Consider the following 14,170-nt stretch of genomic DNA (forward strand, 5'->3'; position numbering starts at 1 on the left):
TCCTCTAGCTGCAAGCAAGGCTGGGAAGTATACGGCCTTTCTGGGCAGCCACACGCCAAGCTGAAGACTCTGTTGTTGTTGCTTTTTTTTTTTAACAATCTCCATTCTTTCGGGGGGGTGAGGAGGGGGGAGATTGGCCGTGAGCCAACATGTGTTGCCAATCCTCCCCCCTCTGCCTAAGGAAGACTGTAGTCGAGCTGACATCTGTACCAATCCTCCTCCACTCTGTATGTGGACGGCTGCCACAGTATGGCCTGATGAGCAGTGCGCAGGTCCAGGCCTGGGATCCAAACCTGCAAACATCGGGCTGTCAAAGCAGAGCATGCGAACTTAACCATTACACCACTGGGCTCGCCCCTTTTCCTTTTTTTTTTTCGGTGAGGAAGATTGTCCCTGAGCTAACATCTGTGCCAATCTTCCTCTATTTTGTATGTGGGATGCCACCACATCATGGCTTGAGGAGCAGTGTGTAGGTCTGCACCCAGGATCTGAACACTCAGCCATTGAAGCAGAGCACACAAATTACGCCACCAGGCTGGCCAAGACTTCTAATACTAAGAAAGAAGAGTTATTGAGGGGCCACTAACGGTCTCTGGCCTATTCTGCCCTGTAGCCACCACAATATCCACATGCACCCTTCCTCCACACATTTGTTTCCTCCCTGGGGTCAGAAACCACCAAAGTCCCATCCAGTTTCTGCATCCTGCTAAATCACAATCTCTGGATGTCCACATATAATTCCTTATGGTCTGGCAGCCTATAAACTAGAAGACAAGTTCCTTGCCTCCAATCTTTCTGCTATAAGTTGTAGAGCAGGAATGGGATAGCCTATATATTTTTTTAAAACAATCTACTTGAAAAAGAGACGAATGGGGAAGACCCAGGTGCCTGTGGTTCACAGCAGTCATCAAACCCAGCAGGGCAGTCATTGCAGTGTTCCTGCCCTGGGACTGGAGTAAATTCCCAGGTTATCCCACTTGGCGTTGCTATTCTTGCTGCCTGGGAGTGGGTGGGCGGGGGAGGTGGGAACCTCTCCCTTGAATCCTTCTCCCTTCCTCTCCATGACCCTAGGTGTTGTCCTGTGGGAGGGTCTTCCTGTCCATTCTTCTCTGTGGCCACATCTGAAGTGGGCTTTGCAGAACGTATCCTCCTTGGGGCTGTTTAGTTTTCAAAAGGGACGTCTGTGGTACAGGCTTGGTGGCCTCCACGCAAGCAACCACACAGCCAAAGGTTTCCTCTAGACATCTTTTAAGTCCGAGGACTGATCTTTTATGGAGAAGGCATGGAAACAGACTCTCCACTGTAGCCTCCAGGAAGGGGCGCAGGCCTGGCAACACCCCGCTTCCAGGCAGTGAGACCCGCGTCAGACGTCTGACCTCCAGAACTGTGAGATGATAAGTCTGCGTTGTTTTCAGCCACTGGGTTTGTGGTAACTTATTCCAGCAGCCACGGGAAACCAACACAGGGCCCTCCTCCTTGTGAACATAGGGAAGCTGTGACACCACCGAACCCACGGAAGCAGGTAAGGTGAGGGGGGTGAGGAGGAGCCTGTGGGTGACAGTGCTGTTCCTGACTCTGAACCCACTCCTTGCACCATATGGAGGTAAATGCCAGAAAGCCAGCAGAAACAGGCCCAGACTGCAGACTCTGCATCAAATCTCTCTTCTGTTCCTGGCTTTTCAAGTCCTGGCACAATTCTCTGACTTCTAATGTCTGCCTTTGCCCCTCACCCTCAGTCTGCAGATCCAGCTCCTCATGTGGCCCCATGCTGGGCCTGCTCCCTTGATTCCTGGGACATCACAGCTTCAGGCAACGGGGCCTTCCCAGCAGTCCTCAGGAAGAAGAGAAGCAGAGATTCAGGGAAGAACAATGTTGCGAATCGGGGATCATGTTACCAAAGACTTAGCATCAAATAAATCCTAGATTTGCCCCATTAAATAACGAAAAAGCAAAGAAGCAACTAGAAAAGGCTGTAACACCTAAAAATTGTAAGAAGCTGCTCAAATCTTATAAAACAGAAGCCACTGTCTTATCCACATAGATTTCCTAAGAAGATTGACTGTACTATGAAGGACGTAATCAGCAATTCAATTCAACATTATTAAATCATAAATTTGACTTACCCAGGGCAAATATGCTCATTGTATAAGTATTAATTACTAATTAGACATTCAATTAATGCCTTGCTGATGACTTCCTTGAATTTAGAATAACTTTGGGGGAAAATCTAGGGGACTTAAGTCTCATTAAAATAATTACTCTGGGGCTGGCCCCAAGGTGTAGTGGTTAAGTTCGCACACTCTGCCTCAGTGGCTGGGGTTCACAGATTTGGATCCTGGGCAAGGACCTACACCACTCGTCAAGCCACACTGTGGCGGTGACCCACATATAAAATAGAGGAAGATTGGCACAGATGTTAGCTCAGGGCTAATCTTCCTCAAGCAAAAAAAGGAAGATTGGCAACGGATGCTGTCTCAGTGAATCTTCCTAACCAAAAAAAATTACTCTGACAAGTGATTATTGTTGCAGCATCTATAAGTGAAAAATTGTGAACAACTTAAATATTCAACAATAGAGTAATAAGCTAAGTCAGTTATGCACAGACATAAAATATTATTTGATCATTCAAATTTATCTTTATGAAAAAATCTCAATAACATGAAAAATTGCTTATTTTATAGTAAGTGAAAAAAGCAAGATGGAAAACGATACACAGTATTATTTCAACTTTGTGAGAATGTGCATTGAGAAATGTCAGTGCACAGTTACACAATGGATAATATATATGCATTCAAGCGATATGGAGGAATATTTATTGATACAGATTTTTACATTATATCCTTGGGTGAAAGGGGGGCATATATTACAATGCCATTTTTTTAAAAAGATGTATATTTATACATTTGCATCAAAATATCTGGAAAGATATGTGTGAAATGGTAATAGGATTAGCTCTGAGTATAAGGCTAATTTTTATTTTCCCCTTTTTACTTTTAGGCATTGTCAAAATTTTTCCATAATTATCATATATTAATTTTCTATGGCATAAAAAAATACACAGCTATTTCCAGTCATGGAAAAAGCAAAGGAAAATATTCAAAGAAAATATCCAAAATGTTAACAGTAGTTGCCTCTACACAGTGATTTCTCTTCTACTCTGTACTTTTTCATGCATTCCTACATTTCTTTAAAGGATCTATTCCTATCTTTATTTTTATTAGTGGCTAAGTTCTCTTTTACCAGATCTTAATAGAGCCATGCTCTCTGTGGTTCAGCCAGTACCTCCTGCTGCTCCTTTCGTATCCCTTCATTTTCAACCCTCCTGCAAGTCTTTGCTTAGCTATGTCTTCTGGACGATTTCAACATCAAATTGACTCTGATAATCTTTTTTTTTTGAGGAAGATTAGCCCTGACCTAACTGCTGCCAATCCTCCTCTTTTTGCTGAGGAAGACTGGCCCTGAGCCAACATTCTGCCCATCTTCCTCTACTTTATATGTGGGACGCCTACCACAGCATGGCTTAGCCAAGTGGTGCCATGTCTGCACCCGGCATCTGAACCAGTGAACCCCAGGCCGCTGAAGTGGAACGTGCGCACTTAACCGCTGTACCATCGGGCCAGCCCCTAACCTAAGTCTTTGAATTGGTGAGTGTAGTTGGAGATGCACTGGTTGTGTTCTGATGTATTTGGACATACACTATCATCCTATTTTGTGTTTTCTATTTATACTTCTATTTTTCTTTCTTTTCTCCTTTCCTGGTTCCAGTTAGATTAGCAAAAATTTCCATCTCCCCACCTTTTTTCTCCTGGTGTGAAGGCTATATATCATGTCTCTCTGATTTTGGAGGTTACCTTTAATTTTTTGAATAATGTATTTAACATATATAACAGTATAACATACAATTTTTTTCTAACAACGTCTGAAGTTATTTAATAGCTCTATCATACTCCAGAACAGAGCTTTAGCACAGGCTATCTCTGTCTATTCTACTCTCTTTATCATGCTGGCTTTTGCCTACATATTTATTGCCTCTTGGTTGCAATATGGTTGCCATAAGGCCATTAGGTACCAAGTTTACATTCAAGGCTGAAAAAAGGGAGAGGGCAGGGAGAAAGTTTATATCTATCCTACGTACGAAGAAAGCAAACACTTTTCTCCTGTGCTCCTAGCAGAATTCCAACGAGGTTGCATTGGCCAGAACCAGGTCACAATGCTGTCCTAGCTGCAAAGGAAGTGAGGAAAACTAAGGCAACAGTGTTTCCCAGTAGATCAGGATTCCATTCCCACTTCAGGCAAAATTCAAAAATGGTTCTTAAGGAGGGAACAAAATGCATCCATTCTAACTATGACCTAGAGTAAGTCACTTTCCCCCACTGTGAAATTAGTACTTGCATAGATTATCTTTGCTGGTGATGTAAGTGATGAAGGCCTGGGTCAGGATAATAATAGTACAATAGAAAGTATTTGAGAAATATTTAAAGGAAAATTCAAGAGGTTTGAGACTGAATGAGCCCAGGCTTTTCCACAATTTGCATTTTTTTTCACTTTTTTTTAAAGATGGGCACCTGAGCTAAAATCTGTTGCCAATCTTCTTTTTTGTTTCTTCTTCTCCCCAAAGCCCCCCAGTACATAGTTGTATATTCTAGTTGCAGGTCCTTCTAGTTCTGCTATGTGGGATATCACCTCAGCATGGCTTGACGAGCGGTGCTGGGTCCACACCTAGGACCCAAACCCGTGACCCCTGGGCCACCGAAGAGGAGTGCATGAATTTAACCACTCAGCCACAGGGCCAGTCCCTCCTTTCATTCTTTTCAACACTACCTAGTAAACCCCTATATTTCAGTCCCAATTACTTTTGCCTGTTTATTCAAAGATTTGTATAGTGGGACCAACACTGCTCTACCACCAACCTATTTAGGTTTAGGTTTTCTCTTCTGTAAAAAAAGGGGGGACTTGGATTCATAGATCCTTCTCAGTTCTGAAATTTGTTGATTCTTTTTACTGATTAAATTAAGTCAAGATTCATTGAATACCTTATACAACTAAGGCATTCTTCCAGATGCTATGGGAATATAAAGATGAGTAAAATGTGTTCCTTGACCTCAAGGAATTCACAGAATAGTAAGCGTGATAGAAGGGCTTATCGTCCTCCTCCGTCTCCTCATCACCTACCTTCTTTTCTTCAGCTCTGCTTGCTTCCAAGGCCCATCTTAATGCTGTTGGAGGCTAGTGCAGAGTTTGTAACTTGATCTAGGTAGTTCCATTCCTGGCCCCATGTAATCGGGATTGTTTACTGAAGAAGAGAGACCACATACAGAAAAAGGGGTGAGTGGCAGGATTAGCTTAATTTGGGGAGGATCCATGAAAATGAGATGGAGTTTGGGATACAGCAGCTTGCTAGTCAGAACCCATGCTCCATAACAGCTTACCTAGCTCTTGAGATGCAACATTTCTTCTTGACTTTGAGTGACGAGCAGACATTTTTAAAAACTGGTGTAAGTGCTCACTGTTAATTTAATCACTGAATTGGCCTTGTGGAAGGCTTAATCAGAGTTGACTAACACACTCTAATCTCATCACCCTTGAGCTAGAATTTAGAACAAGGCAGGTTCTGATGTAAGCCCAGCCTAGAAAGATCCTTTCTCTGAAGTCCCTGGTCTCCAAACAGGTGGATTAAATCTTTCTGATCCCACAAGAGAACATATATACGAGGTAACTTTGCTCATTTCTACACTTTCTGTGCTAGATATTCTCCTCTGCCCCTGCGAATCCACTTTCCACCCTTTTCCACCCTGCTCTCTGCCCCAGTGGGTGACCTTCTTGGACCATATCAATGGTACCTCTTTCCCTCTGACTTCCAGTTGGGTTTAACTGATGGGAGGCCCTACTAGGAGGTCTAAGGTCGAGAGAGGAGTAATATCAGGTCTTTGTTTTCCGGGTGCTCTGCACTGTGCCTCCACGGCAGGCCACAGCAGAGTCGGGCACCTGCTCTCACACGTCTCTTCCTGAGTTTTAGTTGCTGACTACTCCTTTGTCCCTCCAGGCTTGCCCTACAGTGCTTCATCATCCTTTATTGGTGTCTCCTAACTCTGCCCACACCCTCATAAATGGTTACTCCATTAAATTCTCCTCCATTTTTCCCGTTGAGTGTGCCATCTCTTTCCTGCTAGGTTGTGACTGACACATCCTCCCAGAGAATGCTAAAGTGATATCTGTGCTTCTAAGGATTACCAACTCCCCCATCCCCCACACTGTACATATACTTTCTAATTTGAGTTGATGCATATAAAGCATTCATCTCAGGGACTGGCACACATTACTCTATGCTCAATAATTGTTGGCCCCTTTCCATTCCTCTCATCCTTAACCTAATGCTCCATTTGAGGTAGATATTATTATCCCCATTTTTTTCAACAGGTCCCATTGAGGTTAAGTAACTCTTGCTCAAAATGGCACAGTTGGGTCAAAATGACAGAGTTGGGTCTCAAACCTCTACTTTGCCTTCTTTGGTTTCTGCCTGTTTTCCAAACTTGCTTCTAAAGCCTTTTAGTCAATTTTGTGAGTTCACCAATATCCTCACAATATGTTTCCTTATTGTTTATGTCAATTTGAGTCTTGTTTCTTTTACTTGCAGCTGAATGCATCCTAAATGATATACTATGGTGAACCTATGAATTTTCCAATGTTAGACCATTTTTGACCTATAAAAACTACAATTTTATATGGTTCAGTCTAACAGAACTTGGTGACAGAAGTGCAGTGCTTGAAATGTGTGAGTGACCAATTCAAGGAGAGGCAGTGGAGGGTGGGATGCCCCATTTTTCTAGGCGTGCAGCAAGCCTTTCTTATTCAACCATAGCAAAATAGTTGGTTTGACCCATTGTCTCTGAAGGGGAGCATACAAATCTCATCACTGAGATATGGAAACATATTAGACCACATACTTTTATATTTTTTATTTAAAAAATTGAAAAATTAAGTTTAACGACTATTTAATATATGAATTGACACTATTGTTCTTACTTAATTCATATGTCAAATGGTTTCATGTCACTCAGGTATGTGGCAGGCATGAATCTAGGTTTTTTGTGGCCTGATACAACCGTATTTTGGGAGCTTTCTTAAAGAAAAAGAACAAAAAATTATGAATCCAAAATAAGGAATGAAAGCAAATTGTTATTTAGAAGAAGAAAAGAAACACAGAAATTTCAATTTCATGTGATTTTTCTCATAAGGAGAGAAAAAATGGGGGGCTGGCCCCGTGGTCAAGTGGTTAACTTTGCATGCTCTGCTTTGGTGGCCCAGGGTTTTGCCGGTTTGGACTCTGGGTGCAGACATGGTACTGCTCATCAGGCCACGCTGAGGTGGTATCCCACATGCCACAACTAGAAGGACCCACAACTAAAAAAATATATATATACAACTATATACTGGGGGGATTTGGGGAGAAAAAAAAAGATTTGCAACAGTTGTTAGCTCAGGTGCCAATCTAAAAAAAAAAAAAGAAAGAAAAAATGTGTGGTGAGTTGTTAATTTTATATGCCTCATTATTTAGTGTATTCCTGCCAGTAGAGACTTCCATTTTGACTAGGCATTAATGAGAACCAAATCTTCCACTTATAATTTTGCATGTCTCTTTAGACAAATTCTCTAAAGAACAGTATCTGATTCCATACATTTCGAATTGTTTCTCCTCCACTACCCCCATCCTCCTAGTGCCCAGCATGGTTGGACACACTCAGATGACGATCTGACCTCTGGCCTTGCATCTTCGTGTCCCAGGAGCTAGATGAGTCGGCAGTGTAAAAATATTCCTGGAAAGCATTCCTACATCAGGAAGGCTAATGATAACTTACACATACATCTTTTCCATTAAACCCAAATTAAATGCACCAGCCCATTCAGCTTCCACTTAGATCCCAAAAGATGCCCGCTGCCAGTCCAACACCCATCCAACACGAAGGATGGATGTATGACAGAGGGGAAAGTGGAATGGAAAGGATTAGGGGCCCATGAAAGCGAGGAGCTTTGAATCATTAACTTCTTTCACTTTCTACATAATCCCTCTCACTGAGGGCAATCCTGAGGAAAGAGGGGGATTCCCCTTCCAATGCAGAGGATTCTAAAGGGATCCCTCACACAGGCACTTAATACACTTCACGTGATAGTATATTATGACAGCTGGCAGTTTGAGAGTCCAGTTACATCAACTCATAGATTATATTTTCCAGTTTTAACTAAGCTAACCATCACAAAACGCCTGAGTGTCTTAAAAAGAATCCTAAGAAACCATGGTAAATAACTGATACTAATAATGAAAGTACAAGTGAAATACAAGAAAACGGCAGAGCCAACACTTGTCCACTTCTGGTACGAACTCTTGTCAGCCACATACTGAGATGAAAACGATGATGTAACCAGACTTGACACGAGGAGGCTCAAAAATTTCAAGACGACTATTTGAAATATGGATTTACATCCACCAATGATAATATGAAGCCATTATGATTAGCAAGACATTTAAAAATCTTGTTCATTTCACTCTTTAAAATTTTATATTTGCATGTTTGTTCACGGTATAAAAATGTTCACATGAAATGCCTTAATAAAATATTTACATATTCATATATTATGGGTGCATGTTTAAAAAGGTCATACTGAGAGGAATATTTTAAAAAGATTGGGGACCACAGGGCTAAACTATGGCCTGTGGTCTCTTAGAACCAAAATCATGTTCCTACAGAGATTATGACATTGGCTTATTTGGAGCAAGCCAGAATGACAGCATGTATTAAATACTTATGGATTTGAATCTGCCTCTCCCAACCATCAGGCCTTCGTCTGTGTGCTGCCATCCAATAGGTGGAACGTGTTACACAACCTTTGGGGTGTCTGCTTAGCTCAAAGCAACCGTCTTTCACTGACAATTCTCCACCCTTCCTAACTGACAGAGTAGAATTTGCAAGCCACATTTTCACTCTGCCACCCCACCCCTAGACAAACTTGATTGGACTAGGAGTAGACTCCGATAAAAACTGAGCTAGTCAGTTGCTTTCTCCTTAGATTTTGTAACTGAAACTAAAACAGCTGGCCATTTTTTGGAATGGTGGTTATCTGAACTCTGGAGCTGAGGACGCCAGTGTCTCACAGCCGCGTGCAAGGAAACGGAGAGCAAGTTCTCTATAAAGAGAAGCTGCAGATGTACAGAGAACCTTAGAACATTATTTATCTCCTTTCCAGCCTCTTTGCCACTCTTCTAAAATACTTTGATTTTATATTGTTTATATTCTTGGAGTGATGCAACTGTGGGAAGGGGATCACAGCCAAAGAATGAATGTGGGCAGCCTCTATAAGATGGAAAAGGTAAGAAAACGGATTCTCCTCTAGAGCCTCCAGGAGTGCCCCGCCAACACCTTGATGTCAGCCCAGTGAGATCCGTCTGGGACTTCCGATCTCCAGAACTGTAAGATGACAAATTTGCATTGTTCCAAGCCACTACATTTGTGGTAATTTGTTATAGCAACAATAGGAAACTAACGCAGGTGGGCTAGCAGGAAGTTCCTCTGCAACATTTAACATACCACCGGCAAGTTCCTCCCAAGGCGCCTTGGACGTTCAATTCTATGTAGATTTGAATAACAGAATTTAAGAACTGAGAGGGATCTTCATGGAGGACTTGAGGTTGGTCTTGTCTAAGTTACTTGGCTCATCAGTTGTCAAGCCAGGACAAGAACCCAAGTCTCCAATCTTTCCTCTACTTACATTAAGGACTATAAGAGGTCCAACCAAGAGGCTGGTACGCAGAAGGTACTCAATAAGTGGTAGAGTTTTTTGTCATTGTTGTCATTATTATTACGCGTTATCCTTTGTAATCTATAATAATATTTCATTTTTTGAACATTGCCAAGTATGGAGGTACCCTGTAACAACATTTTTAAATCATCAAAAGCTAACCAGGTAGTGAGTGAGAAATTAGCTGGCCAAGAAGCAGAAGAGGACAGGGTCCACACATGCAGAGCACTTTTGCCCTGGGGGCATTTCCAGATTCAGAAGCAATCTAGGGAACAAAATATGGAGTCTAGGACCTGTCAAGAGTGGTGACTCTGGTAAACCTGTTTTCAGCTGGTCCTCAGAAGGACAGCACCCTGGAAGGTGGAGTGAACCAGACTAAATCAGTCCCCCCAAGTGCCCAACGCTCTGGATTAGAGTGATCCTGTTTGTTGGCATCCTGAGGCACCGGCCAGAAGAAAATGAAATCCTCTGTGGGGAAAAGAAATCATCATATGTTTCACTAGGGTTTCAAGTGTTTCTGTTACAATGTCTAGCATACAAAGACAGGTGACAACAGGAGCAAGAACCAGCTTAAACAATACACAACAAATAACTAGAACGAAGAACCTACAACAGACCCACTGGGACTCCAGATATTGGACCTATCAGAGACCCAGACTGGACACCAACGATGCCTACTATATTCAAAGAGATAAAAGCCAAGATTGACAATTTTGGCAAAGAGTTAGCCATTATAAAAATGAATCTAGGGGCCGGCCCTGGGGCCAAGCGGTTAAGTTCGAGTGCTCCACTTCGCCGGCCCAGGGTTTCGATAGTTCGGATCCCGGGATTGGACATGGCACCGCTCATCAGGCCATGCTGAGGCAGCGTCCCACATAGCACAGCTAGAAGGACCTACAACTAGAATATGCAACTATGGACTGGACAGCTTTGGGGAGAAGAAGGGAAAAAAAAGATTGGCAACAGATGTTAGCTCAGGTGCCAATCTTTAAAGAAAAATAATGAATCGAACAGATTTTTAAAAGAATCAAGTAGAAATTCTAGAACCTAAAATTCCCTCTCCCCCCCAAAATAGCTCAATACATAAGTTTAACACCATAGAAGAGAGAATTAGTAATCTAGAAAATATAAAAAAAGAGAAGGTAAGAGAAACAGTGGATGGAAAAGATCTGACAGACACCTAATTGGAGTTACAGAAGGAGAGAAGAAAGTGGGGGCAGAAGCAGCATGTGAAGAGGTAACGGCTGAAAATTTCCCAGAACCCATGAAAGGCACTGATCAACACATTCAGGAGGTCCGGTGTATCTCAAGCACCATAAATAAAAAGGAACACGCTCCCAAACATACATAGCACAGGAGCAGAAATCAAACCTACGAGAAGAACACCTTATAAAGCAGCCAGCGGGAAAACCCCACGGCCCGAAAGCAGCAGGCGCACCGGCAGCTGCCTTTTCGGGGGCATCCGGTTTAGGGGCGGTGAAGGCACACGGACGGCCTCCACCCTCACGGCTCCTCCCCTCGCCCCGCTCCCGCACTTAACCTCGGGATCACCGCGGGCCCACCCGGACACCCCAGGCTCTCCCTCCGCCAGGATCCTGCAGCATCTCTGCAACGTCCCTTTCGCCGGGGAGGGCAACCCGCCCCCAGCTCCGCGGTGGACGTGGCATCTGACGGGCCGCTGTTGCGGCGACCCCATCATCCACGGAACACACGCCCTCGCCCCGGATCCTAAGCGGCTCTTTGCTGCCTTGAAGCCCCCGGGAAACAGGGCATCTTACTTCCCAGCGGCACAGCAGCGCGGGGCTCTGCCTGTTAACCCGTCTAACCCTCCCCAACCTCCCTCCTTGCGGGGCCGACGCTGCCGCCGCGACTCTGCAGGTTCCGGATGGAACCGGAGCGGGGGTCACGCGCCCCGGGCCGCGAAGGGCCCGAGGGGGTCCGTGCGTCCGGCCGCCAGGCCCCGGCCCGGCCTCCTGGGGCCCTGCCGTCGCCCCCAGACGCGCTCCAGCTGGCGGCCTAGTTAAGTGAGCGAAGCAGCAGGGCGGGGGGGCTTCCGCCGGCGGACGCCTCGGACCACAGCCGGGCGGGAAACGCGCCGGCCGGACCCCGCGGCCGCGCCGCCTCGGCCTCGGCTCCCCGCTGCGGGGCGTGCGCCCCCGGCCCGCGCCTTCCGCCGACCCCCGCGCGTCCGGGAGCCTCGCCTGAGGAGCCGCGCTCGGGGCGGAGGCGACCGGGGGGCGGACACGAGACCCGGCCCGCCGGTCTGAGGGCGCCGCCGGCCGCGCTGAGGGACCGCGACCCGGAGACGCTCGGGCGCGCGCCCCGGAAGCGCCCGCCCGGCCCGCCGAGGCCGCCTCCCCCCGCCCGCCCCCCGCCCGCGCGCGCGTCCTCGGGCAGCGGAAGTGACGCAGCGCGCCCGCCGCTCCCCGCCCCGCGCCGTCGACCCGCTGCTCTGCCGCGGCGGGCGGGCCTGCAGGAGGCGGCGGCCGAGGCCGAGTAAGATGGCGGACGGCGTGGACCACATCGACATCTACGCGGACGTGGGCGAGGAGTTCAACCAGGTACGCGGGCGCCGCGCGGGCTCGGCGGGGCGGGCGAGGGGGCTGCAGCGGGCGCCGTGCGCGGGGCGCCTCCCGGCCGCCGGCCGCGGCCCTCGTTCCACCGCGTCGTTGCGCGGGCGGCGGGCGGCGCGGGGCCCGGGCGCGGGGCCGGAGCGCGGAGGTGGGGCCCGTGCAGCCCCGGCCCTCGCCGCGCCCGCCGCCCGCGCCGCATTGTCGGCGGCGGCGCCTTCCCGCCGCGCTAGGCCGGGCGCGGGCCGCGTGTCGCCGAGGGAGGCCGGGCCCGGGCGCGCGCCGCCTTCCCGCCGCTGGCCTCGCCTCGGGGCGCCCGGCCCGCCCGGGCCCTTTGTGCCCACCGCCTCCCCATTCCCGGCCGCGCGGAGGCTGCTCGGCGCGCACGTCCGCGGGGTCTGGGGCCGGGGCCGGGGACGCGGCCGCCCCCGGGCGCGGGGCGAGGCCGGGCGGGGGCGTCCTCGCGGGGACCCGCCTTCGCCCCTCGCGTCGTGACACATTGGAGACAGAACCGTGCCTCCTGCGGCGCCCCGAAAGGCCTTATTTTTTGTATTTTCCAGGTCCGTAGGAGAAGCCTAATAAAACCCCACGGGCTCATGGTTTTTGGGTTTTTTGTCCCCTCCACTGAGGATCTTGTTCGTGCCTAGGGCTCAGGATTTTTTAAAAACAGGGGAAGCTGGAAATCCTCACCGCGCCTTTTGTTTTTTTTTCCAGGAATGGCTTGGTGCCCTGGTTTACATATTAGAAAAGAAAACAATTTCCAGTTGGCTTTAAACGTGTCCCGCCCCCTTGAAACGTTTAAACGTAACCCGTTGTAGTGAAACGTTAAGCCGTAGCATCTTTGTTGGTCTCGCTGCGTTTGTGCTGGGACGTGCGATGCCCGGGCTGCGGGAGCGTTATCTGGGGCTGCGCGGGCTCTCGTGCTTTTAAGGTCATCAGACAAAGCGCTCTAGGAAACTTCTTTTCCCTGTGTTTATTGAATGAGCGTCGCATTCCATCCGAAAGAGGGCCGCCCCTGCGGTCCGGGTCCAAGGCTGTGCTCAGTAGTGGCCGTCTTTGCCTTTCCATCCGCAGAAAAGGAGGAATTGGGGTTTCCTTCAGGGCCTCTTGGTGGGGTGTCCTGTAACCTTCGCGCGTGCTTTGGGGTGGGCCTGCTCTAGGCTGCACGGCCGGTGGAGGGGGCCCTGCTCATCCCCGTGCACCGACCCGCGCCGACTGAGCAGGGGCTAGGAAGACGTTGGAAGTTCGTGGCCCCATACACTACTTTAGAGGGTTCTTTTCAGAAGGTGATTTTCTGTTGGCTTGTACCTATAGCGTTCTATCTCGCACGTAGCTGTATGATCTTACTAGAAAAATCGTTATACTTTTGGATAGATTAATGGGGGTGTTAAACAGAGGCCTTGTTTCTGTTGTTTTGCATATCGTTGGCTTTTGTAATCTGCTTGCTGTGGTAATTCCTGTACAAAATGTGGCCACAAAAGGATAGTTGGTCATTTTCATGGTTCATCCTGTTTTTTAAAATGTTACTTTCATTGAAATATTTTTCTGAAATTTTATCAGAATTAGAGGCAACTACAAAATTATTGCTGATTAATTTAATTTGCACTCTTTCATTAGCAGGTGGCTTTATTTCTGCTGGTTGCTGTAGTAAACTATGACTTTTATTTTATTGTAGTTGAGTGAAATGTTTTACCAAGTATAATCAGTCTGTTTTTGGCTTTTAAACTGCTGTAAACATTTTAAAAAAACTTTGTTCTTCAATGTGAGCTGCAATTTTAATTGGGTTTGTATACTTTGAAATTCTCTCT

The 14,170-nt window shown here is 47.0% G+C and overlaps 1 protein-coding gene and 1 long non-coding RNA gene across 9 annotated transcripts in view; one reads left to right on the forward strand and one right to left on the reverse strand.

Moving 5' to 3' along the window:
- Nucleotides 1–833: 833 nt before the first annotated feature.
- On the reverse strand, nt 834–7,474 carry LOC139083653 (uncharacterized). The gene is made up of 3 exons (XR_011540542.1): nt 5,430–7,474; nt 5,173–5,293; nt 834–1,832 (listed from the first exon to the last, which is right to left on the reverse strand). It is a non-coding gene; the product is annotated as an uncharacterized lncRNA (long non-coding RNA).
- Nucleotides 7,475–12,171: 4,697 nt separating this feature from the next.
- Nucleotides 12,172–14,170, forward strand: part of CPSF6 (cleavage and polyadenylation specific factor 6) — a 31,575-nt gene continuing 29,576 nt past the window's right edge. For all 8 annotated transcript variants that reach the window (XM_070622028.1, XM_070622030.1, XM_070622032.1 and 5 more), the window contains exon 1: nt 12,172–12,353. In XM_070622028.1, the coding sequence (XP_070478129.1) occupies nt 12,294–12,353 (60 nt within the window). In that variant the 5' untranslated portion in view covers nt 12,172–12,293. The remainder of the gene's footprint in view (nt 12,354–14,170) is intronic.

Source organism: Equus przewalskii, chromosome 5 (genome assembly GCF_037783145.1).
Source record: "Equus przewalskii isolate Varuska chromosome 5, EquPr2, whole genome shotgun sequence".
In the NCBI taxonomy this organism is placed as follows: Eukaryota; Metazoa; Chordata; class Mammalia; order Perissodactyla; family Equidae; genus Equus; species Equus przewalskii.